This window comes from Notolepis coatsorum (assembly GCF_963971535.1).
Source record: "Notolepis coatsorum genome assembly, chromosome: 2".
NCBI classification, from domain to species: domain Eukaryota; kingdom Metazoa; phylum Chordata; class Actinopteri; order Aulopiformes; family Paralepididae; genus Notolepis; species Notolepis coatsorum.
Genome location: NC_140166.1, coordinates 100,126,983 through 100,154,510, shown reverse-complemented (window position 1 = coordinate 100,154,510; position 27,528 = coordinate 100,126,983). Strand labels below are relative to the sequence as shown.

Sequence of the window (27,528 nt, the reverse complement as noted above, 5' to 3'; positions counted from 1 at the left end):
AAAATAACGCTGGATCTTACCCTATGTTCCTCGCGCCGTTGGACAATCGGCGTGGAGTAGACGGTTTTTTCGATTATGGGATGTTGATCCTGATGAACCATTTCCAGGTTGTATAATACTATATACGTCCAAATAACGTTGTTTATTGAGTTAGGGCGAGCGATTGATCATCCAGTGTGTTGAGATGGAGTCAGGCTACCGATCGCGAGTGCCCGGACGGATTATGGATGAGCACTTCCTGTTTGGCGCGCCCCTCCCTCTTGGCCGATCTGCCGATCGGCCACCGGATGGCGCTCTTGAACCGTTAGACAGTTGAGTGGAGCTCACAAGTACATCTCATGGCTCCGGAGGAGAAATATGATTTCGATCACAGATTTTTTAATTATTGATATCAAAGACGAGTTACGGCGTCTTCGGCAGAATGAGCATGGCTAGGAATGACGTCTAAACACATCATCAGCGATTAAAGTGTTAATTAATGCTTGTATATCTTATCGTGTGTTGTCATGTTTGTTTAAAAAATTATAAAAAAATAAAATACAAAAAATCGATTTTTCACCTCCAACCAAGAGAGACATTCATGCACTATAGCAACATTATGTTGTTAACACTTTGCATGCCACGCCCGAGAATATTCGGGTTTACGCCCCGACCGTTGAGTGCCACGCCCGAGAATATTCGGGTGTTTTTATTTTATTTTTTTATTAGCGATCTGAAATCATATTGCATCACGCGAGCCTACCGTTGGAGATCCAGGGACCGTCGGCGATCAGATGTGAAAAAAGCGCCCCCTATCGTCTCCCAGATGGTAAATCACCCTTTTGGAATGGACTCAATGAAAGTGAATGGGAGAACGGATTTCTGACTCCACATTTTACTTCTCACTGATGCAGCCGGGGTTACCAGAGTTCATTCTGGAACCTCTGAGCCGTTGGATCAATACACTTATCGATTTTTTCGAATGGTGATCAGGAATTGGAATATACCATTTGGATACCATCTGATGTCAGGTAAGGAATCTATGTTATCAGTGTTAGGATAATCAGACTCGTTTTCACGGAGATATAAGCGTTTCCACTATATGTGATATAGCTGTTTTGACTGTAAAAGCCATGAGGAAATAATAGCAGCGATTATCAGCGCACGGCACGAGCGTGCGTGCGCACACATATACTATCGATCATCTAGCGTTTATTTGAAAACGATTCATAAATAGACCGACAAATGATAACGTTCTGGAATATTCCAGTAAAAGGCGATTATCATAGAATGGGTTGTTTTTCCCCGGAAAACGGGTGATTTTCAAAATGCTATCAAACGGAAATTAAGCGATAAAAATACAATCTGCCTTGCCAATGTTGACTGGAAAATGATTCTTTGATAAGCGATGGGCAGATTAGACACATAGCCATAATTTAAAACATAGATTAGGCGATATTAACGTTAACATTGGCCGTGGACCGTGGCATCAAGGGGGTAAAAAGGAAAACCCGGCGTGGCACTCAAAGTGTTAAAGAAAGAGCAACAGATTGAATTAATTTAAAGTTGGCTTTGCGTGTCTTTTTTCTGGTATGTTTCTCTACGTTAACGTCTCTCCTCTCCTCCCCAGGAGCGGGTAAGTCTCTGGTGGGCGTGACGGCAGCCTGCACCGTGAGGAAGCGCTGCCTGGTGCTGGGTAACTCCTCTGTGTCGGTGGAGCAGTGGAAGGCCCAGTTCAAGATGTGGTCCACCATCGATGACTCGCAGATCTGCTGCTTCACCTCCGACGCCAAGGACAAGCCCATCGGCTGCTCGGTGGTCATCAGCACCTACTCCATGCTGGGCCACACCACCAAGCGCTCCTGGGCGGCCGAGAGGGTCATGGAATGGATGCGGAGCCAGGAGTGGGGACTCATCATTCTGGACGAGGTCCACACGATCCCTGGTGAGCGATCGAGACTCTAGATTGCTAGATTCGTCTCGTATATATATATATCCATGTGACTTCTGAGGGTTGTAGTGGAGTTAGGGATGAAAAGGCTCAGGAGGTAGAACAGCCGTATGGTAATCTGAAGCTTCCCGGTTCGATTCCGGCTCCTCTCCCAGAAGCTTGCCGAAGTGTCCTTGAGCAAGACACTTAACGTCACGTGACCAAATTCGTCCACATTTTTATAGGATTCGATCACATTTTCATAACAATAGTGAATATAACTTACCCTGCACCGTTTTCATTGAGGTTTCTTACAAATTAACTATGTTTTATTTGTCCTTTATATGCGGATAACATTAAAATCTTAAATTGTACCATTATGTTCCCCTTTAGACAACAAACATAATGCTAATGATGCACTTTTGTTAAGATAATTAGGTGACCATTCTCGGTCACTATATTCAGGTCGCATTAATAGTTTAACGCTCAGATCACGTTTTCCTAATCCGGTGCTGACCTGTGAACTAGGTGATAAATGTCTTGGGATTTTTAGTCATAACATTTTCACCTTTTAAACCAATGCTGCCATCTACTGACAACAGAAAGTGTTGTGTATAACGTTAAGTTGAGAGGCTACCCGCACTTGTAAACACCGTCGCCCAAAACACATTCTAGAGATTCCCACTTTTTACTGGTACATACGTTCATATCTAATAGTCTTTAGATGACTAAATATAGATTAATTGAATACTCATGAAATTTGATATATATATTCTAAAATAAGTATAATTTCACTTCATCTACCTGTCGACATGAAATTCCCAAACGCTGACAGTAAAAAAAGCCTGGATGTCGCGCAAAATTGGGGCGTGACCGAATTTGGTTTTGGGCGTTCCCAGACAAAGAGTGACCGAGATTGGTCTACGTTCCGTTAACCCTTAACTGCTCCTCCTGGTGAGCAGGTTGGCACCTTGCGTGGTTGCCTCCGCTGTCGGTGTGTGAATGTGTGAGTGAATGGGTGAATGTGAGGCATCAGTTGTAAAGCTCTTTGGATAAAAGCTGTTATATATAAATTAAATGCAGTTCATTTACCATTTTAATGATGACCACGGTAAAATTCCCTGAACCGTGTTTAATTACAGCACCACTCCATTGCGAATTAAAAGGTAGTCAGCCAGCACAGCCCGTATTAGCTAGATACAGTTGCTAGGTAGCTAACGTATTTGTTTGTGACAAAACATTTCCCCACCTTCCATGCTCTGCTGAGGAACTTGATGTTTCAATTTATGTGTCGACTACTAGAGTCAAAAACAGGATAATAGGTGCCATTACTGATGTCAAACAAAGCGATACAAGGTACTCCTCTGGAAATTTTGTTTTGTATATGTGTAATATGGACCTTGAGTCTGGAATAAAGTCTTCATCAATGGCTTCTTTTTTAACTGTTACGCGAGGTGCTCTGCCATATGCCGACCCAGCAAGCTTCTAGTTAGATACACCGCAGTGGTGACTTGCCAGTCCTCGTAGTGATGTAGTGGCAAGTGACGTTAACATAGCTTTCAGTCGCCAGGGCACTGGTGCAGTCTGTCGTCAATGCAACTTTGTGAGCAGCGGTAACGTTGGCTAGCTGTGCAAGCAACTCATCATTTGGCCTTCGTCGACAACCATACCGCCATTGCCTTGGGTTATTTTCGCTGCCCTTTGTGGGTCACAGTTCAAAATCAACGCTTCTCTTAGCCCGCTTAATTTTGCAAGTAAATCCTTAATGATCAATCAATCGAGCTTCGATTAATTGTTAACATCCCTAATAGATAGATAGATAGATTGTGTTGTAACAGAACAGTTCTGTGTTCCACCCTGTAGCCAAGATGTTCCGTCGTGTTCTGACCATCGTCCAGGCCCACTGTAAGATGGGACTCACCGCCACGCTGGTCAGGGAGGACGACAAGATCGTGGACCTGAACTTCCTGATTGGTCCCAAGCTGTTCGAGGCCAACTGGATGGAGCTACAGAACAACGGTTACATCGCCAAGGTGCAGTGTGCTGAGGTAAGTCTTGCGCTCGTAGCAATGAACTCCAACAACCCCTAAAGACTGAGATTCTCCCCTCTGTTGCAAAGTTTAAGACCTTGATCACAAATTTTGGAGACAGATTTTGGTTGATGTCGGTCTCTCTCTCTCTCTCTCTCTCTCTCTCTCTCTCTCTCTCTCTCTCTCTCTCTCTCTCTCTCTCTCTCTCTCACTCTGGAACGAGTGGATGACAAGTGCCTGAAAGAGTTGTGCGTGTCTCTTGCAGGTGTGGTGTCCAATGTCTCCAGAGTTCTACAGAGAGTATGTCGCAATCAAGACCAGGAAGCGTATCTTGTTCTACACCATGAACCCTAATAAGTTCCGGGCGTGTCAGTTCCTGATTCGTTTCCACGAACGACGCAACGACAAGATCATCGTCTTCGCTGATAATGTTTTTGCCTTGAAGGAATATGCTATCCGTCTCAACAAGTAAGTCACTTCAAAGACAAACTAAATGCATAGCTTTTAGTGCAAGAGTGTCCTTGATCGCCTTTATGTTTTGTATCTCTATTGTGGGATATTTGTGGATATCCTGATGAAGAATGTCTCAGTCAACCGAGGTTTGGATAATAACAAAGGTTTATTAACCAAACAGATAGAATACATAGAGATAATGGCTGAGGGCTTCCCCCCAGTTGATCAGCTGAATTTACCCAGGTAAGAAGACCTGGATAGATCTCGGGAGGAGATCTATATAGTTAACAGGGGGGGGGGGGGGGGGTGGTCCCATTTGATAGGTCAGATGGGGGGGGGGGTGGTACAGGTAATGGGGACACAGGGGAGGGGAGTGTCTTATTCCACAGAGAGGGGGGGGCACAGGTAAGGGGATATAGGGGAGGGGACTATATTTACATGAGAACATTAGATATTATACCACAATACTCACTTTTCTTTCTTATAATGTGGGTGAGATTAATGTATAATATACCAGGATTGTTTGGAACAGGTAAAAGTGAAAATAGAAAACAATTAAAATAATGAAAATTTTGGCCAATGTGATCTGGTTGTTGGCATAATAGTTTAAAATAGAATTATTTACATACATGATTCATGACATGATCGACTGGACTGCGGTCTGTGTTATTTTGATATCAGAGATGTGGGAATAGATATCACCCTTTTCTTTTATTAATCGCTCAAAATACCTATATCAATGAGTGGTCCTCATCTCTGATATCAAACAACAATTAACATACTCATTAGAAGCTATCGCTGTGCAAATATCTTGGCATACCTTCAGTCGTTCATGTCGTGACTCATGCATACAGGCATCGTAATAAACCAATTAAATACATGCACTGTCTCTGTGTGGTCAGAGTGCACAGGGTGAAAACACAAAATCGTGTGCATAATTATTAGGAATAGGATTTACACATAAGGCTAATGTGTACAAAAACATTTAAACAACCGTTAACCTAGTGGTTAATAAAACTAACATGATTGATTATGGGAAACTGTTCAAAAATGGATTAACTTAGTGGCTAACGTGTACAAAAACATTTTAAACCGTTAATCTAGTGGTTTGTATAAAAAACTGATATAAAAGGTGATTATGATAATCGTTATGCATTGTTCTAGTATTTTGCTGTGGTGTATACTATCAATGGTCAAAACAAACTTGGTGTCTTGGAATAACCCAACTGGTTCTGTCTTGTTAACAATATAATTTTCAATGTGACTCTGTGATCATTCCTTGTTGTTATTATAAATTGGTTATTGCAATCTTATTGGTTGTATTTCATCATATTCTTAGTTCATAATTTTCTTGATACATATGAACTTTGTGAAACAGCTCTTGTTTGTGAATCTGACAGTTGCTGCGTCGCTGTTGACCATCTGTTCTCTGCCAGGGATGTGTCCTTCTGTGGTGACCTGCTGTGTGTTGAACGTATCGTACATTCAGTTGATGTTTCTGTGAGCCTGTCGTGTGTCAGTAAGACAGTAAAAAGTAAATAAATACATAACAATTTGGACAATGTGTGTTCAGAAGTCTCTTGGTCCACAGGTCTCATTTGCTATGTGTCTCTTCTTGACGATGCAGTCGGGAATATTCACTGGTCGCCGTCCATTCCCTGTCAAGGGTCACTTGTAGCAGTCAACTATAGTGGTCTTGCAGACTCTTTTCCTAGAGCCTGCGCTGCTCTCCATCACCACCGCACATCCGCCACTGTGCTCACGCTTGGCCTTTATCAGGCCTTGAGGCATGGCGGTAGGGTGGTCTTGAACGTGCTGTGTGGTGGTTGGTCCCCCGCTCCCCGTCATCGCGGTACCAGAGGGGCGAGGGTTTGCTGGTGTAGTGGCCTGTCTGTAGGACGCTCTCTCTCACACGGATGACAATCTTGTCATGGGAATCCACCTTGATGGTCGGGGCTTTGGTTCCCTTTTGCAGATGGTCTGCCGCGGGTCGCTGGGGTGAGGCTGCATGTCGTCCTTTCTGTCTCTGCTCCCCTTCCTTTGGGGACGTCTGTGTTGTGTGGGCTGGTGGTTCTCCCACGGTTGTTGTCGTCGCCCTGGTTGTGTCCGCAGCTCCTTGGCGGCGTCCCTGGTGGTAGTATGCTGTCGTGGGTCGCTCAGGTCGCTGGGTTGTGTTCCTCCTTGTCTGGTCGCGCCGTCGTTCGTGGTTCAGGTCACGCGTCGTCTCACTCGTCCTGTCCTCTCACCAATTCATGATCTGAGGATGATGAAAACTGCCTTAGAAAACCTCCTCACATAAATGATTCAACGCCTTTCTGCTAAAGAGGAAAATCATTTTGGGATTAATTCAATTCATTGTAAATAAAATCATTTAATTGAAAATAGGAAATGCAAGCCAATTGCATTAGCAGTGATTCCTTATGTTAAGAAGGTCACATTCACTACAATCTTATCAGATCTTGTATCTAACTAGATCTTACAGCATTAGGCTTTAAATAAAATTGTAAATGAATGGCCAAAGTCTTGAATCGGATAAAATAGCTCTTTTTCTTCATAGTCTGTGATGTCAATTTTAATTTGATCTTACCTCAGGATGCGTTGGGTGTACCTCAGGATACTTACCTCGCCACGCCTTCTCTGGCGTTCTTCATGTCTCAGTGTGGCTCGTCATAATTTAACATGGGGAAAAAACATAAAATCTAGGTAGCCAGTTAATTTTGCATGAAAAACAATCATTTGTTTTGTCATCTAACCCTAACTAACCTTACTGTCATGCATTTGTCCTAATAAACTAACCTACACTGTAGCACTCAACACTTTGATGACCATTGTTACTCAGCTGATAGAGGTGTGCCCTGCCTGATGTCCTGTCGTACAGAACCTGTGAGTCGCTTTGGATAAAAGTGTCAGCTAAATGATCAATATTGATGTTTCACTGGTGTTCTTGATATTTGCAGTCATAGAAATGTATTAGTTTGTTAAAAGGAAGAGTCATGCATGTTATTAGTTAGTGGAAAAATAGAGTAATTTCCTGACTGCATTCATCAGGTACCAGTGAATCATGGTGTTTGCTATGGCAAGCTGGTCTTAAAACATTTCATTCAGTGCATTTTGTGGTTCTCTGTTGTTATCCATTGTCAGATGGGTCTCTGTGGTAACAAAGAGAAAATCTGCATCTAAAGCGATACTTCCTACTATACTAAGTATAGTGGAGATACTAAGTTGAGTCTCTATAGGTGTGGTCAGAGTCCTCTCTAGGCATTTGCATTGTCTTTCAGCTCCACATCGTCCTCAGCTGATTTTCGTGTTCAAATGTAGATTACTTTGGGGTCTCAATTTAAATGATTGTAGCTGGTCTCACTTTGTGTCTTGTCTGTGTTCAGATGCAAATCACTGGAGTTTCAACTTTTGTGATACAATGTGTTTACACCCCATTCTGCATCTTGACCCAGAGCCAGATCTCTTGGTTGTCTGTAAACACAAACACATGTTAATTTCCCACTCTTTTCTTTTATTCTGGGTGAATCCTCTTTGACTGTCTGTGTGCTCAACAAACATTAGCTAGTCCTTCTCTATTTCATCATCTCACTCATCAATGTTACTGTGGAAAAAGAGGAGGCATGATTTTGGCCTCATTTAAACATTATCTGCATTTATTCATTATCTCTAAAGAAAGGTTGTTATTCTTTCTTTAGCTTTTAGATCAAATATATCCAATTGATTAGAATCCTATTTAAAACTAGCTTTATGTGACTTATAACATGTAAATTAAAGCAACATAAACACTCAAGTGATCTGAGATAGTTGTAATTTACTGTAACTGAGATGATAGTTGTGTATGTACAGTTTCTACGTCAAATGTATCTTTTCTTGACTCCTTTTGTATCACAAACAGTACTGAATTTGCAAATCTGGTATGTCATAAATGTATAGATGTAGCAGTACTGACTATCTGTATGTCATGTATGTCATAATATGTCCTGATGAATTGAAAATGGGGGACCCTGATGTAAACAAATCTGGTATTGAAAATGGGGGACCCTGATGTAAACAAGACTAAAGTCTCTCTCTGGTCTGCATCCCCTTAACAATTGTGTATTGAGCTGTGCTGTATTGTACCCATTCTGCAATCTGTTAATAAAGTTTTCAATCAATCAATCAAAGCATCTATAAATTATGATTTTCATACTCACCGGGGACAGCTGTTGTGTTGACGTTGGATCCGTTACGTGTCGTCAATGCAATGTTCGGTTCGTTTCTCCGGTGGTCTGGGATAATGCAACCCGCATCTCGCCACCGCAACTCAACATTTTCCAATAGCAGCGCGCACATACATATACAAATAAAACATATACTACAAGTGGATTTCACGCACCTTCGGCCTTGGGCACATTAAACTTTACGTTCGCCTATGGATAGTTTAATATAAAATCATAGCTTCACGGCGCGCATAGCGTGACGTCATCGCTCCATGCGACGTTCGTGCGTTCTCATTTGCCTCGGAAATAACGCTTTGCAATCCTGCAGTACTAGTTCCGCGAGCTCTCAATAGCCTGGAATTTTCCTTAAACCAGCGTTTTGTAACCGAATGAACGTCACTTGTGCATAGTGAAACGTAAACAAATAGAAACGATAAAACTATAATTTCCAACCGGACGTTGCATGTCGCGCGAGTTGTACCCCAATGTTATTCCCATAATGTTAACTCGTCTCTCAATGCTCGGCGCGATATCAGTCGGCATACTGTGCACATACAAACGAGACTTTAAACAGACAAACAAACATTAATACATATAAGTTAACGTGCGTGTATATCTGACTGTATTGGACCGCTGTACGTTTAGTCGGCCAGCATCTGCTGCGACAAGGCATTTATCCCTTGATATATAACTACACATCGTTATTAAAGTCATAACGACCGAACCTGACTTCGAAATTTACCAGCGATATATTAGATTATATATACCTTTTAATCATACTCTCGGTCCCTGGACCCGCGACTAATGTCCCGTTAAATGTACATTCACGTACTACCGAGGCATCGCAGGTCATCTTCCCGCTATCTGTATAATCATTTGGTTATTTCAATCCAAATACATCGTTTTCAGGAGTGGAAGAGATTGTGGGCTTAGTTTGAGGTTGAAACAATGAATATTTTGACGCTACTCTGGTAATTAATAGGTTCCAATAGAGTAGCAAACCAACAACCTTATTTTGTGCCCTAACTTTCGGTTTGGCAACAGCTCAAATCCGGGAATAGCACAACAACCCATCCTCTCAGAACATCTGTCCAGATAAGGACCCAGGTACACGCGTTTCCCCGGTACGATTCTCAATACAGATCAGATATATTAATGCACATTATTCTTACTCAGCCATGATCTCAATATTTGACAACATTCTGTAATGTTCACCTGGCACAGAGAAAAGCGGGAAGGTTTTAATTCCTTGCCATACAATTTTGGTCGACCATCCTATTATACTCACTTTTCTCTGTATAGTTGAAACAATACAGCACGCCGGTAGGACGCAAGAGTCCGTCACAAGTTCGTAGACGCCAATTGTGGGATATTTGTGGATATCCTGATGAAGAATGTCTCAGTCAACCGAGGTTTGGATAATAACAAAGGTTTATTAACCAAACAGATAGAATACATAGAGATAATGGCTGAGGGCTTCCCCCCAGGTGATCAGCTGAATTTACCCAGGTAAGAAGACCTGGATAGATCTCGGGAGGAGATCTATATAGTTAACAGGGGGGGGTGTGGTCCCATTTGATAGGTCAGATGGGGGGGGGGTGGTACAGGTAATGGGGACACAGGGGAGGGGAGTGTCTTATTCCACAGAGAGGGGGGGGCACAGGTAAGGGGATATAGGGGAGGGGACTATATTTACATGAGAACATTAGATATTATACCACACTATTCTCTAAGCAATTAGATTTGCTACAAATGCCCCCTTTTCAACACATCACTGTATGCACGTCTGTAAATTGGCCATTGTTATACTCTCGACGAGAAATGTATTTGCTAACACTCGTTTACAAAACCTTCCTTGGTCTGACCTCTCCTTATTTGATACACTGGTTAAAATGTTCATCTACTCCCTATAAAACCAGAGCTGCTTACCATATCTCGCTAGATGTTCCCCGTGTTAACACTTCCTTTGGTCAATCCTCCTTCCAATTTGCTGCTCCCAGTAGTTGGAACGAGGTGCAAAATACTTTGAAAATGGACAAATTGATCCCCCTCACTGCTTTTAACACTTAGCGCACATTTAGTGCTTGAATGCCCACCATCCACTTCAATGTTAGCATTAATATCGCCTAATCTATGTTTTAAATTACAGTATGGCTATGTGTCTAATCTGCCCGATCTGAAAATCGATTCTCTCAGTTCCTGATCGCTCTTACAGTCAAACAGCCATATCACATTATAGGGGAAAAGCTTATATCTCCGTGAAAACAGGTCTGATTATCCTAAGACTGGTAAAAGAGATTCCTTACCTGAGATCAGATGGTATCCAAATGGATTATTCCAATTCCTGATCGCCATTCCAAAAATCGATCCTTTTATTGATCCCACGCGTATACTGTAAAACACATTACACGCTGTGCTGAGGGTCCAGAATGAATCTGATCGGCTCCGGTTACATGCGTGAGAAGTAAAATGTGGATTCCGGAGTTTTTTATTCTCATCCATTTTCATTGAGTCCAATCCAAAATGGTGCATTACCACCTGGGAGACGATAGGGGGCGCTTTTTCACATCTGAGCGCCTGGCGGGGCAGGTTTACCAACGGTAGACTCGGTTGATGAAATATGAATTCAGATCGCTAATACAAATTAAACGAGAATTCTCGTGATGGGCATTCAACCCGCGGGCTGATAACCCGAGATATCTCGTGATGGGCATTCAAAGTGTTAAGGACTCTATCACAGAGTTGTTTACACACATCTGCAACTGTCACCCTGCCTTTTAACTGTAATTTGTCTGTTCTGCTTCATGTATTATATAACTTGTACGTTTATTTGGTTGTTTGTTTGATGTGTGTTTTAATTATCGTAAAATGATCATCTGTCTCTTTTCTATTTTATACCATCTTTTGTCCCCTTTCCCTGTTACCATCATTGTAAATAATAATTTGTTCTTAATTGACCTGCTTGGTTAAATAAAGGTTAAAACTAAATGGTTTGTACTACAAAATGTTCTCATCTCTCTGCTCTGTCCACTCCAGGCCATATATCTACGGCCCTACCTCCCAGGGGGAGCGCATGCAGATCTTACAGAACTTCAAACACAACCCTAAGATCAACACCATCTTCATCTCCAAGGTAGCGTAGATGGTTCCTGTGTGTTAAATAGTCCACTGGTCCAGCTGGACCTTGTTGACACAAAAGCAGACACAATCTTAACAAGCCTGCGGCTGCTTTTATCCAGGTGTCTGTTCAGAGGTCTATACTATATGTAGCTGAGGGGTACAATTCCCTGACTGTATTGTTAGATATGATATTTAATACCACTACCTCATGTACTTTAACTTCTGGCCACCCAGTACAAGATATAAGTATGATGAACACTTTCCCACCTGATGAAACGAACCAACACAAATGGACCAAATCGAATATTTAATACAGCAAAGGGTGTACACAATATTCACTTAATTACATTTATGATTTGAAATGTTAAGTATGCACTTTTATGGCAAATGAGTATTCGTAGGTAAATCAACATTGAATGTCCAATCTCTGGTTGCGCAGGGAGTAAGTATACAACCTGGAATATTTAGGAAACGATAGCGATAGTACTTAAATAATTATAGCTGGATACACTAAGGGGGGGGGGGGTCCCGCTGGTTGTAAGACAGTAGGAGGGGGGGGTTAGAGAAGTCGCTGGCGGTATCCCATCTGGCCGACGGTGTCTTGGGAGAATCCAAAGTCTTAGACCCAGTGCCCACAGAACCTGGGGCCGTAGACGAACACAGCTGGACCCTCTGTGGAACGGTATCTGCCGGTCCACAACGGAGAGACGTGGCGCGACCTCACGTGTAGAGCGCCGCCTCACCTGTAGTCCTCTCCGGGGGGTAATTCCAACACTCGACAGTGTTGGCCTTTATCCATGGAATAATCAAAGCACATAAAGCATAATCCAAGAGCCGTGGAAGGCTCGCCGTCGTCGGGTAGAGTAATCCAATATACAGGTCCAGTCGCTCTTGACCCGGAGCTCCTCGGATGCAATCACCACCAGTGATGCCACAGATTACTTGTAAAAGTAATCCGATTACTGATTACTGATTACTCCTTTAAAAAGTAATCCAAGTTACTTTACTGATTACTTGATTATCAGAGTAACTTAGTTACTTTGAAAGTAACTAGGTTACGAAGTCGTCGTCGTTCCCCCAACAGTTTTTTTAAAACGCTTTATTGAAAGTGCATAAATTGTTTTTAACTTGTTTCTCTGCACATAACGTAAATTGTTAAACTAGTGCTTCAGCTTCTGTACCATCAAGTATGGTAAAGCAACAGTCTATGATGCTCACAGCATTAGAGCAGCCAGCCAGTGGTTTTACAAAACCAGTGTATCCATTCACATCTAACAAATGCAGGCTGAACTATTCAATTATATCAACTGTAACTATTAAATTGTTTTTATAAATGTCTCTCTATAAACATACAATCAGTCTCTCTTTAACATGTAAATTAACTGTAAATCTGGCAAATAAGAGCTTTTGCTCTGCCACCATCAAATATACATTAATCAATAGGGAAAGAAACAATCTCTCTCTTTTGCTGTTTGGCTGGCCTCCGAGTCCTCCTGTACCTAGTCGAAGCGTCGTAGTGTTGTGATTCCAGATGCTTTCAATGCAATTGGATGTGCTGTTTTTAGCGGTAGACAGTATTTACGTTTAGGTCGCTTTCACATTTTTTTCACACAGTTTTGGTGGACTCGGTGCGGTTCTGGGGGTGAAGTTGAAACATCTGAACAATGTCACGCGGTCGAAAAGGGCGCTTGTCAATTGGACAGTGGAAATGTGTGTGTGGCTGCTGCGATCCCGTGTGTGCGCGCGCGCGTGTGTGTGTGTCTGTGTGTGTACTGCGGAGCCCTTCACTTCAGATCAGCGGAGCCGAGTTTTGACATGGCATTGATCCATTGTTCTATTGAAGCACATTACCACCATCCTCTCGCTAAACAACTTGTAGACCACGGTGTTTTTATGAGTGCCCACAAGTAGCTGTTTTAATAATATAATAAGCTGCGCGCCTCGGTAATAATAATAAGCCGCGTTTTTTCTTCCTGTAAGCGTTTTGGGGTGGAATTCTCAGACGAATGCAACGGAGCCCTGCTGTCACACGATTGGCGCATATGTCACATGACGTGCTGTGAAGACCCGCCCTACTCTGCCTCTGATTCGCAGACTGTGGATGGGGAATGTGATTGGGCCAAAGCAGAGTCACTCACAGACAGAGAGTCCAGTCACGCCGCGGGCCACATTCTTGTGTAACCCTTTCACTGCCACACCACGTCACTCCCAAATAAGAAAAACAGCTCAAAAATGTATTTTTGACTGTCGAAAACGAAATAAAATACTGCATTCCGCCTGCATTATGAATTTATGATGAGATAGTAACGAAATAGTAATGCACAGCCACTTGGACAAGTAACTGCAATCAGATTACTGGCTTTTAAAGATTAACGCGTTAGATTACTATTTTCGGGGAAAAGTAATCAGATTACAATAACGCGTTACTTAGTAACGCGTTACCGGCATCACTGATCACCACTAGGGGTCTGACCAGCCTGGATAAGCGTCCAGATAACGTCAGGAACGATGGGGGTACTGATAACTGTAGAACTCGAACCGAACGATGCACCATACATAAATAGACTATTATTAGCTTAATAGAATACGTCCAACTCGACGGTATGGTGCCAAACTATGACCATTCAACTATTAATCTACACGATATCTCAATGCCTATTCTGGGCCAAGTAGGCCCTACTACACCGCACGTGCTTCGTGGGGAGGCTTTTGCGTCTGTCACTCTGTTGGAGGGTAAAGAACTGGACTAAAATAAAGTTCTACTTTACGAGCGTCATATATATATGCGCTATGAACAAATAGTACCACACGTATTTCGCCCGGCATATTACTGCGCGGAACCGGGGGCTGCCTCGACATGTTAGGCGGCACGATTGAACTTGAACCTAGGGGTATGGCAACCTGGCGCCAGGTTCTAGTCCAATGGTAGAATGAAACTATTATGGGCTGTTTAGTAGAAACGGGGATATTCAATGCATATTGTACAAGGAATATACAGGGGATATCAAACGATATACAAATACAATTAAATATATATATATAAATAATAGTGCTGTCAGGCGATTAAAAAAATTAATCTAATTAATTACAGGATTTGTAATTAATTAATCTAATTAATCGCATTTTAATCGCATAACCATTTTATGCCTGATATTCTATATTCTATAATCATATTTCAAATTGCATGTGTCCGGATGGCAGAATTCAGTACTGTATCTACAAAACCTTCTGTTTAATCATCTTCCATCTATTAATTTGCTTAGATTTTTCAGGTCTGGTCAATTTGAGCATGGTGTTATTCACAGTCAAAGATAACAAAAAAAATATTGATATTCTCATTTGGTTCATTACAATTTACTCAAAATAAAATTTTCATTCAATCAATCACAGCACAGATTGAGTGATTGAATGAAAATGTTATTAACAGATTGCAGAATGGGTACAATACAGTACGGCTCAATACACACAATTGTTAAGGGGATGCAGATCAGAGAAAGACTTTCGTCTTGTTTACATCAGGGTCCCCCATTTTCAATTCATAATGAATTGTAAGTAAGGGTGCAACTTGCACTGTGCAATCCATTCTTTGTGGATCTAGCCCACAGTATTTCTGACACTGGGAATACATTCCCTGAGATTCATAGATGTCCCTAGAATCAGATACCAAGAACATGCAAATGGACCATATTAAAAAAAAATCTGTATATGTGTATTCTACATTCTTATGGAATGAATGAGATACAAAATATTATTAAAAAAAAAAAAAAAAAAAAACTTTTTTTTGTAATTAATTTTGAGTTAATTTTCATAACGCGATAATTTGCTGTGTAATTAATTAATCTAATTAACGCGATAAACTGACAGCCCTAATAAATAAATATACATATTCGGTTTAATCTGATCCTTCACAACAGCCGCCCCCTAATTAGTCCCACCTAATTAGCTAAGCAGAGACAGATTAACCGCACTGTCTTCCACTCAAGGTCCGCTGTAAGGTCAGTCAACTCACAAAGTCATAGGGTCATGGTCATCATCGATAGTATCTGGGAGTCGGGGCAGTTCTATGAGCCTCGCCACGGGCCGTGTGTAGGTGCGCCCTTGGACGAGTACTTCAGCTGCTCGGACCTTGCCATCGGCACCGGTGATCACTTTGCTTACGCGGCCAGCCGGCCACATAGCTCTGGGGAGTGACTGGTCAACTATCATGACGACTGTTCCTTCTGTCAAATTGTCTCTCTCTTTTACCCACTTCTGGCGGGTCTGTAGAGACGGTAGGTAGTGAAGTAGGAAGCTGCTCCAAAACTTGTCAGCTAGTACTTGGCTGTACCTCCACATTCTTCGGCCGTTCGCTTCTTCGGGCCTGTACATTGTCTGGGGTAGCGTGGGGTCCAGCCGCCCCATTAGGAGTGTGTTGGGGGTGACTGGGTCGACATCTGCTACATCACTGGAGACGTAACCGAGGGGTTTGGAGTTCAATACTCCCTCGATCTCCGTGAGGACTGTCATTAGGACTTCCTCTGCCACAGTCTGGGCTCCGAGTACGGCATACAGGGCTGTCTTTATAGAGCGTACTTCTCGTTCCCAGGTTCCACCGAAGTGGGGTGCGTTCGGGGGATTAAACTGGAAGTCAACCTGGGCTGGAGCGAGGTGGGTCTTAAGTTCTGGGCCCATAGCTTGGAAGCTCTCTCTCAGCTCTCTTTCTCCGCCTTTGAAGTTGGTCCCGTGATCAGACAACAATGTAGACGGTTGTCCTTTCCGTGATATGAATCTCCGGAAGGCCATAAGGAATGAGTCTGTGCTCATGGTCGGAAGGAGCTCGATATGTATCGCTCTGGTGGTCATGCATTTGAATACAATACCCCACCGCTTCTCGGTGCCTCTTCCTCTTTTTATATACAACGGGCCAAAACAGTCCATGCCTGTGGAGTGGAATGGCTTGTCGCCGATTCGGAGGCGACAGGGGGGTAGGTCAGCCATCCGTGGTATGCTGGGCTGCGCGCGCCACTTACGGCAGTCTAGACAGGTTCGCTGGAAGCGCCGTACTGCTTCTCTCCCTTGTAATATCCAATAACGACGTCTGATCTCCGCGAAGACTCTCTCTGCTCCGGCGTGGTGCACATCCTCGTCGTATTTCTTTATGATCAGCTCTGTGACCTTGTGTCGGCTGTTCAAGACGATCGGGTGCTTAATGTCATCTGGTAGATCGGGGGCTCTCCGCAGGCGACCACCCACTCTGATGAGATTATGTGCGTCACTCTCTGGTGCCAGGTGAATCAGTCTGCTGTCTGATGGGACGGGGTTTCCTCCCTGTAGACAGTCTAGCTCATCGGGGAACGAGTCTCTCTGGGCTCGTTGTAGTAGAAGAAGTTCTGCTTCTTCGTAGTCAGCTGCTGACATGTCAGTGGTGGACTGAATCTCTGGGTGGTGCCGCAGGAATGTCCTTTGTTGCGCACTCTCTAGGGTAATGCAGTCATCTATGTTCGGGTCTGTGGAGGCGACAGTGCTCAGTCCACAGAACATAGGCTTCTTGTTCTCAGCCTCCTCTCTACTTGCTTCCCTCGGGTTGGGCGTAGGCCAATCTCCTTCCGGGAGCTGGAGGAATGCTGGTCCGTCACTGTAGATGTTGTGACGGGTTAGGTCATCCAGGGACATTCCTCGGGTGATGACGTCAGCTGGGTTGTGTTTGGTATCCACATATCTCCAGCTTGCTTCTTCTGTTAGTTCCTGAATCTCGGTGACTCTGACTCCCACGAAGACTTTGTATCTGCATGAATCAGACTTAATCCATGTGAGTACTGTCGTGGAATCTGACCACAAGATTGTTCTATGCACCGGAATGGTGAGTTCACGTTGGATTAACGTGGCTAGATGCGCTCCTGCGAGGGCTGCGCAGAGCTCTAGACGTGGGATAGATTGTTGCTTACGTGGGGCTATCCTTGAGCGGGCCAGTATGAAAGCAGTGTGTATCTCTCCTCCCATCTCTTGGGCACGCAAATAAGCAACCGATCCGTAGGCTACTTCGGAGGCATCGCTGAAGACGTGTAGCTCAATCTCGCATGTCTCTGGCCTCACTGTGGATGGGAAGTAGCTGCGGCGTATATTAACACCTGGGAGTGAGCGGAGTTCCGTCTCCCACTCTCTCCATGTTGAGGCAAGGTGTGCGGGTATTGGGTCGTCCCAGCCCTGGTCCTTGTCCCATAGTGCTCGTACAATCATCTTTGCCCTGGTGGTGTAAGGTAGAATACATCCCAGCGGGTCATATTGTCTGGCGAGTGTTCTGTACACACTCCGTCTGGTGGTCGGTATCGCCGCCGACCTTCCTTGCTCTGGAGCCAAGGGTTTGTGTCTATAGTGGAGCGAGTCTGTTTTGAAGCGCCAGACTAATCCTAGTGTCATTTCTTGGGCTTCTCCTGGGATTGTCGCCATCCAGGTCTCGCTGCTGGCAGCCTTGTCTGCGGAGGAGAGGCTGCGCAATACGTGCGGGTCACTGCTGGCCCACTGCCTGAGATCAAAGCCTCCTTTGATTAGGGAGGCGCGTAACTTGATTAGGAGAGCCTCGGCTTCTTCTTGAGTCGAGACGCTTTGTAGACAGTTGTCTACGTAGAAACTGTTCTTCACACTGTGTTGGACCTCTTCATTTGCTGTTGGGTCCTCTGTGACGTGTTTCTGTAGTGCAAATGTAGCACAGCACGGGCTGCATGTGGTTCCGAAGGGGAGTACTTCCCACTGGTAGATGGATGGGTTCTCATCTCCGATCTTCTCTCTCCATAGGAACCGTAGCAGAGGCTTGTCCTCCTCTACTAGTCTCACTTGCAAGAACATCCCTTTGATATCCCCGCTTATAGCCACCTTGTCCTGGCGGAAGCGCAGTAGCACGCCTAGTAGGGAGGGGCCGAGTGTGGGGCCGGGCAAAAGCTCTTTATTCAGATTTTGGGATCCGATCTGGTAGCTGCAGTTAAACACAATGCGATCCTTGCCATTGTGATGGACCTTGTGATGCGGCACGTACCATGATTCGGTCGTCTGATCGGCCTCTTTAATGTCAATCTTTGTTACGTGTCCCGCTGTGATTAGCTTCTCAATCTCAGCTCGGTACACACTCTGTTGAGCGGGGTCTTTGGCGAGGCGCCGCTCTGTGTTCAGTAGATAGCGCTCCGTGGCGTCTTTCTTTGCGTGAAAGGGGGGCATTCCCTCTCTCCTCAGGAGTGGAGTTGCGTATCTCATCACTCCGCCGACTGTGACTCTCTTTGTCCCCTGCTCGAGTAGGTGGATGGCGTAAATGTCTTCTTTAGAGCGAATGTCTTTCCTTTCGTTCTTAAAGGGCATTGTCTCTAGGGTCCATAGCCTCTCGACATGCTGCAGGAGAGTGGTGTCTTCTTCTGTCGTTCGGGAGTGGAAGCAGCTAGTGGCTGCGGTTCGGTTGAGAGATTTAGCGAGGGGGCCTTGTAATGTCCATCCTAAGCGGGTCTCGACGGCTGCAGGACAGCCTCGGGGACCGGTGTGGACCCGGTCAATCGGGACTATGAGTTCTGCATGGTCGGAGCCTATCAACAGGGTCAGGGTAGCGCCGTTTATGAGCGGGATAGGTAATTGGCGCAGGTGCACATATTTATCCATCAACTTGGTGACAGGGTAGGTGTACTGCGAGAGTCCTATTTCTTGGCTGGTGAAAGCATTTGTGATCTTGTACTGTCGCTCTGGCTGCCCGTTGGCTGCGATAGTGAAGGAGACATTCTCGCCCTTTATCGTCTTCAAATCTCTTCTTATTGTCCGAATCGTCATTTCGTTCTTGCTCCCCCGCAGTCCCAGTTGAGTCGCAGCGGAGGCGAGCAGAAGGGTCTTCTCTGAGGACGGCGTAAGTGTCCATGACTTTATCCTGGTAGCTCAATGTCACACGGACTACCTTTAAGAGCACTTGAGCTCCGTTGCTGCTGGCGGGGTCAATGTACATGACACTTGCCTTGGTGCCGCTCCGTGGTGCAGGTGTAGGCCGTCTTCCGTTACTATCGTGTAGTATATCTAGATGGGCTCCATCGCACCGGCTGCACCTTTTCTTTAGGCGGCATTCGGCTGCCATGTGGGGCCGCGCACATCGATAACAGCGCCGGTTGGACTTTATCCATTGGCTCACTTCTTCTGCATTCATCTTTGTGAATGTGTCACATTGTGACAGCCAGTGTTCTTTCTCACAGTAGGGACACGCTATCTTCCACGTCTCCTTCCTCGAGGGGGTGCTGTGACTCTTACTGCTCGGTACTGACTCTGATTGGTGCATGACAGTCACCGATCTTCTTCCATCATTTATTCTCCTGGGTCCCTCTCTGGAGCTTGGCGTGCTCCGCCCGAAGGTGTCCAGTCGTAAGCTGCTGACCTCTCTCGCCAGGAAGTCGGCCAGATCAAGGAGGGATGGCTCGGGGCCGTCGGGATCTCGGTAGTCCCTCTGCCGCCGAAAGCGCTCCTGTCTTGCGGGTGGCAGCTTCTCCAAAATCCTCTCAACGTTAGAGTTGGCGTACAGCTCATGCCTGCCCTTCTCCCGTTGAGCTCCCAGCATCCCCACCAGGGACTGCACTTTGATTGACAGGTCATCTAGTGAGCGATTGTCTGTGGCTGGGGGTAGGCGGTCAATATGCCTTATCTCCTGGATTACGTAATCCCATATACGTCCATATCTTTGATCCAGCGCTGCAAGGGCCGCTGTGTATGGGGTCGAGGAGGTAGCATAGGCTAGCGCTATATTGTGTGCTCGCTGTACTTTCAGGTGCTTCAATAATATTGCATACTTGTGGCGTTCATCAATGACATCCGCCAGCATTGTCTCTAAGCACATCCGGAGCTCCGTGTACTGTGCTCGACTCTCATAGACGAAGTCTGGGATTGATGGCGTGGCGTTGTATGACGCCGTGGATGGCGAATACATCGGCGAGCGTTGGGGGAGAGACCTCCTGGGCGAGTCCCCTCTTGCGCCTCGCTGTGGGCCGGTACTGGCAGGGTACCATGGCCCGCTGGTCCAGGTACTGTTCCTCGGGGCTGGTCGTGCGTCGTGCTCACCCGTAAATAGAGTCGGGGGTCTGTAGCGCAGCGCCACGGGGGTATAGCCTGGACTGTATGGGACCTCCTGGTCCGGTGGAGTACTGTGCTGTCGTCGGGCTTGGTTCTCCTCTTCTCCCTCTTCTTCTTCTATCAAATCTTCCAGATCTTGTAATCGTTTATTTAGCTTCTCCGCAGTGTAGGCCGCTCCTTCCTTGTAGCTGGGTCTCGCTTGGACCGGTATGGGAAGGGGGTCTGCGGGGGGTCTAGACTCGGTCTGTTGGTCAAGTTCAGGGTCGCTTGCTCGTTGCGGTGACGCTGCTCTTGACTGCTGTCTCGACGAGTTCCTTGAGCCCCTGGCGGAGGGAGAGGGAGTTGTCCGTTTGATCAGCTGCTCTATTAGTTGCGCTTGTAGTCTGTCGCGCTCTGCGTCTCTTTGGGCACCGGCAGCGGTGCGCTGGGCGTCGGCGCGGTCTCTTGCCATATTCTCTTCCATCTGGAAGCGTCTCATCTCCAGCCTTGTGCGCTGTTCTTCGCTCCGTTGCTGTGCTTGGAGGTGTTCGCGCTCGCTGGTCGCCTGGGCTTGGAGACGTTCGCGCTCGCTAAGCGTCTGTGCTTGGAGCCGATCGCGTTCGGTAGAGGCTGTCAGGCTGACGAGGAACGCCTGTTGTAGTATCCTCTCCGCTTCGCTGGGGGAAGGCGGTAGTGGAGGTGAGCCGCTCCTGCGTGAACCGCTCCTGGGGGTACTCGTTGGGGAGTCCTGGAGCTCTAGTTCCTCGGCGCTCTCCTCTTCTTCTTCCGTGCAGAGTTCTCTCTCTGTAGGGTTGTCTTCCTCCCGGGGCGTGTCGGGGACTACTTCTTTAGTAGTGGCGGGGGGTAAAGGCATGTCAATTCCCTCCTGGTCTCCACCGTGGGCTTGGTCAGTTACATTAGGACCTACTAGGGCCTCTGTGGTCGGGGAAACCTGGTCGTTAAGGTCAGACATAATTTTACTTTCTACTTTTACTACGTTTACCGTTTGTCGAAGGCTAGGTAGTTGACTGACAGTGTAAGCCTCTAAGTACTGAGGTGTCTGTCGTCTGCGCCGCGGGCGTTCTAGGTTAGGAGGATCGTTTCGTGGAGTGTTCATCATAGGCCATTTCGATATTAATAACACTATATTAATATTACACTAGTTACCCTCCGGCTCGAAGGACCAATTGTAGCTGAGGGGTACAATTCCCTGACTGTATTGTTAGATATGATATTTAATACCACTACCTCATGTACTTTAACTTCTGGCCACCCAGTACAAGATATAAGTATGATGAACACTTTCCCACCTGATGAAACGAACCAACACAAATGGACCAAATCGAATATTTAATACAGCAAAGGGTGTACACAATATTCACTTAATTACATTTATGATTTGAAATGTTAAGTATGCACTTTTATGGCAAATGAGTATTCGTAGGTAAATCAACATTGAATGTCCAATCTCTGGTTGCGCAGGGAGTAAGTATACAACCTGGAATATTTAGGAAACGATAGCGATAGTACTTAAATAATTATAGCTGGATACACTAAGGGGGGGGGGGGGGGGTCCCGCTGGTTGTAAGACAGTAGGAGGGGGGGGTTAGAGAAGTCGCTGGCGGTATCCCATCTGGCCGACGGTGTCTTGGGAGAATCCAAAGTCTTAGACCCAGTGCCCACAGAACCTGGGGCCGTAGACGAACACAGCTGGACCCTCTGTGGAACGGTATCTGCCGGTCCACAACGGAGAGACGTGGCGCGACCTCACGTGTAGAGCGCCGCCTCACCTGTAGTCCTCTCCGGGGGGTAATTCCAACACTCAACAGTGTTGGCCTTTATCCATGGAATAATCAAAGCACATAAAGCATAATCCAAGAGCCGTGGAAGGCTCGCCGTCGTCGGGTAGAGTAATCCAATATACAGGTCCAGTCGCTCTTGACCCGGAGCTCCTCGGATGCAATCACCACTAGGGGTCTGACCAGCCTGGATAAGCGTCCAGATAACGTCAGGAACGATGGGGGTACTGATAACTGTAGAACTCGAACCGAACGATGCACCATACATAAATAGACTATTATTAGCTTAATAGAATACGTCCAACTCGACGGTATGGTGCCAAACTATGACCATTCAACTATTAATCTACACGATATCTCAATGCCTATTCTGGGCCAAGTAGGCCCTACTACACCGCACGTGCTTCGTGGGGAGGCTTTTGCGTCTGTCACTCTGTTGGAGGGTAAAGAACTGGACTAAAAGAAAGTTCTACTTTACGAGCGTCATATATATATGCGCTATGAACAAATAGTACCACACGTATTTCGCCCGGCATATTACTGCGCGGAACCGGGGGCTGCCTCGACATGTTAGGCGGCACGATTGAACTTGAACCTAGGGGTATGGCAACCTGGCGCCAGGTTCTAGTCCAATGGTAGAATGAAACTATTATGGGCTGTTTAGTAGAAACGGGGATATTCAATGCATATTGTACAAGGAATATACAGGGGATATCAAACGATATACAAATACAATTAAATATATATATATAAATAAATATACATATTCGGTTTAATCTGATCCTTCACAACACTATATATATATATATAGTAGTTTCCGCATCCAGTTGAGAGGGAGGAGGGAGCCATGGCCCTATTGCTATTTAAAAATGTCTTTGGTAACTTGTAGAAGATGACAGAAAGGCAGCCTTTGGTCGAGAAGAAAAGTCAAACTAATTCAGTCGTATCGTGATTTCAATTTTAAATCAAAATAGTCATGATTATAATTTTTTGCCATAATCAAGCAGCCCTAGTTGATATTATGTTATCCAAAAAGACATTGTTTACAGAGTAGCAAACAAGTCTTATGTTTGAAAATGAAATCATTGAAAGCAGTGGACTAAAAGCTCACATCTGCCTTGTAGCTCTGCCGACCCAGTTGACTTTCTGTTGCAATGGCTAATCAACAGATTCTTTTTCAAGTTATTCTGGTATCTTACACACAAGTGGAAGTGGAGTCATCTTTTTACACAGAACATTGCTACAGCAACATAACTATATGCTATACTCTATATAACTATACACTATACCTCAGGGTTTCCGTTAGAAAAAATTGTTGCCGGCCTCAGTGTCCGGTAGATTTCAATCTACCGGTCAATTGAGAGAAATTCCGGTCAGAGTTTATTGAGCTTAAAACTAGGCTACTTTTGCGTATACAGTAATTATATTCCAAATCAAATAAGTCCTGAGACTCCGTGCTGCTGCTGACTTTAAATCAAATAGGTGTCTGTGGGCAGTCGGCCCGACATTATTAAACAGCAGTCTGTTATAATCACATTTTCATGAGCTAACGAATTCCGTTATATTGGACATTTGTATGAATTATATCAAGCGAAGAACTGAGAAATTTGGCAGAGAGAGACGGCAACATTATCGTGGGTTTGCGTGATGAATCTCCACCTCCCAACGACTTATTTGCGAGAGTATGCCGCTGCAGAGCCGCATATTCAGCTGTTTTCAGGCCCTATCTGGGGACCGCTCAGCAGTGCCCCCCACCCAACAGCTGAATTGCCAATGGCTGAATTGGAGTATTGCACTGTGCCGGCATTGCTGGTGGGTTCTGTGGCTCTGCAGCTGCATGCACTCGCAAACCCAGCACTAAGCTCTCGCTGACAACGTCGTTGTCATTATTAGACCTGCTTGGTGAAGCAACGATGAATCAAATGTAATGATTGTTTCGTTCATCGCATAGGCTATTTAATTTTAGCCTATTTTAATACAATTCAAATAATCAAATTGTGCTTAGAGGGAATTATTTTCACCGGACATTATGACCGGAGAGATTAAATATGTCGGACTTCAACAGATTTTGCCGGTCAAATACCGGTAATTACCGGCTAACGGAAACCCTGCTATACCTATACTCTATACACTATATAACTATACACTATATGAACAGTGACATCTCCTTAGCAAATGATCTCAACTCCTTCTATGCGAGGTTTGAGGCTGTGAATAACAACACCAGCCTACAAACCACGGCAATGGGGGGGGGGGGGTCTGCTGATGGAGACTCAGTGTTCAGGGTAACAGAGCATGAGGTGAGACGGATCTTTAAAAAAGTGGATATCAGGAAGGCAGCAGGACCGGACGGCATCCCCGGCCGCGTCCTAAAAGTCTGTGCCGACCAACTGGCCCCGGTATTCACTGACATCTTCAACCTGTCCTTGGAACAGGCCGTCATCCCCACCTGTCTGAAGAAGTCCACCATCATCCCTGTACCCAAAAAATCTACGCCCGCTTGCCTCAACGACTACCGCCCTGTAGCCCTCACCTCCATAGCCATGAAGTGCTTTGAGAAGCTAGTGAAGGGCTACATCTGTTCCTCCCTCCCCATCAACCTGGACCCTCTGCAATTTGCATATCGCCCCAACAGGTCCACGGAGGACGCCATAGCCCATGTGCTGCACACAGCAGCATCACATCTGGACAAGAGGAAGGGGAACTATGTGAGAATGCTGTTCATCGACTACAGCTCAGCATTCAATACCATAGTCCCCTCCAAACTCATAGCCAAGCTCAGGGACCTGGGCTTGAACTATGACCTGTGCCAGTGGGTCCTGGACTTCCTGACGGGCAGACCCCAGGTGGTAAGAGCCGGCAACTGCACCTCCTCATCCATCACGCTCAACATAGGGGCCCCCCAGGGCTGTGTTCTGAGCCCCCTCCTCTACTCCCTGTACACACATGACTGCGTAGCACAGCGGAACAACAACACCATCATCAAATTTGCTGATGACACAGTAGTGGTGGGCCTGATCTCTGCCAACGACGAAAGGGCCTACCTGGAAGAGGTAGAGAACCTGTCACAGTGGTGTCAGGAGAACTGCCTCTCCCTGAACGTCAGCAAAACAAAAGAGATGATTGTGGACTTCAGGAGGTCGGGGGTCAAGGACTACAGCCCCCTCAGCATCGACGGGGCACCAGTTGAGAGAGTGAACAGTTTCAAGTACCTCGGAGCCCACATATCCGAGGACTTGACATGGACCACACACATTGACAGTGTTGTGAAGAAGGCACGACAACGCCTCTACTTCCTCAGGCGCCTAAGGAAGTTCCAAGTCAGTCAGAAGATCCTTAGGAACTTCTACTCATGTACAATAGAGAGCATCCTGACCGGCAACATCACCTCCTGGTTTGGGAATAGCACTGCACAGGACCGTAGCAGACTACAAAGAGTGACACGTTCAGCCGAACGCACAATTAGAGGGGGGCTTCCCACCCTCCAGAACATTTACAACAAGCGGTGCAAGGGGAAGGCTAAGAGAATTATTAAGGACTCGAGCCACCCGAACAACTGCCTCTTTGAACTGCTGCCGTCAGGCAAGCGATACCGGAGTCTTATGGCGAGCACAGAAAGACTCAGAAGGAGCTTCTATCCCCAGGCCATCAGGCTGCTAAACGAACAATAATCGCTAAACGAACAATAATCACTATGCAACAACCATCAAATGCACACAGCACACACACCCACACGCACACACACACTCACTCAAACAAACAACACACTGCAGCACCCACTCTCCACACTTTAGATCACACAAACACACTTACACTTTATATTTATTGATAAAGGATTTGCACTACAACTCGTACACCTACTGTGAATTGTACCTAAACTGCACCTTGTCCATTTATGCCTTGCACTATATAGTATTGTATATTAGTACACTGCACAGTATTGTATATTGTATGGTAACTACGTCTACGAACATTGTACATATGTCTAAACTGAACACTGTGACCTCTTTTTTTTTCTTCTAATTTTTACTATGTTTTTATTTCATACTTATCTTGTCATGCACAGTCTCTGGAGCGCAACAGTAAGAAGCATTTTGTACAAAAGTATTCTGTACTTCTGTATGACAACTATTAAAGAAACTTGAAACTTGAAACTATACACTATACCTATACTATATACACTATATAACTATACACCTATCACCCTGAACACACTGTAAAGGACTAAACGGGACAATTTTCCTTTTTTCATCATAGGTGAGGAAAACGGAGCTTTGTGTTTTGTTTTTACATGTGGAGACACTTGAGAGGTCTGAGTGAAATACTCTGAAAGGGGGGAAGTCACTGGGAAGGGGTAGGTAACCCTCTGTTTTTAGGGGTTGCTACTAAAATGGTTGAGATCCACTGCTTGTCTGTGCAACTCCAAATTCTCTCTCACTGCTACATTCACTGTGTTTTCTGTCACTAATCACAGGTTGGAGACACTTCCTTTGATTTGCCAGAGGCCAACGTTCTGATCCAGATCTCCTCTCATGGTGGATCTCGCAGACAGGAAGCGCAGAGGCTTGGCAGGGTTCTACGAGCCAAGAAAGGTCTGATACTTCTGCATGTTCAAACACATCACACAGACTGGCAGCTCAGAGGTTGGGCAGGGTTCTACGAGCCAAGAAAGGTCTGATCAACAGATCACACAGACAGGATGCTCAGAGGCTCGACAGGGTTCTACGAGCCAAGAAAGGACTGATCTGCCTGTTCAAAGGGGCAATAACTCGATGTCTAGGACAGTAAACTACGTTCTGCCTAATATAGGTCTTTGTGGTAAATACTCCCTGTGAGCCAAGTATGACGAATACATTCCAAGGACACAATGGTCTTTCACCCAAACGATATCTGTGTCAGGAGATGAAACAGATACTTGTACTTTTTCATCATAAAAATGCTCTCTTGGTCAGACCTTAGTGTCCTCTTTTAGTCTACCA

At 45.4% G+C, this 27,528-nt stretch overlaps 1 protein-coding gene across 1 annotated transcript in view; it reads left to right on the top strand.

Annotated features, from left to right (window-relative positions):
- LOC311223472 (general transcription and DNA repair factor IIH helicase/translocase subunit XPB-like) overlaps nt 1-27,528 on the top strand; it is a gene marked incomplete at its 5' end in the record, with an annotated part of 101,994 nt that overhangs the window by 53,477 nt on the left and 20,989 nt on the right. Inside the window, 5 exons of the mRNA XM_084308258.1 lie at nt 1,610-1,924; nt 3,773-3,957; nt 4,205-4,407; nt 11,628-11,724; nt 27,024-27,141. Of these exons, the coding sequence (XP_084164384.1) occupies nt 1,610-1,924; nt 3,773-3,957; nt 4,205-4,407; nt 11,628-11,724; nt 27,024-27,141 (918 nt within the window). The remainder of the gene's footprint in view (nt 1-1,609; nt 1,925-3,772; nt 3,958-4,204; nt 4,408-11,627; nt 11,725-27,023; nt 27,142-27,528) is intronic.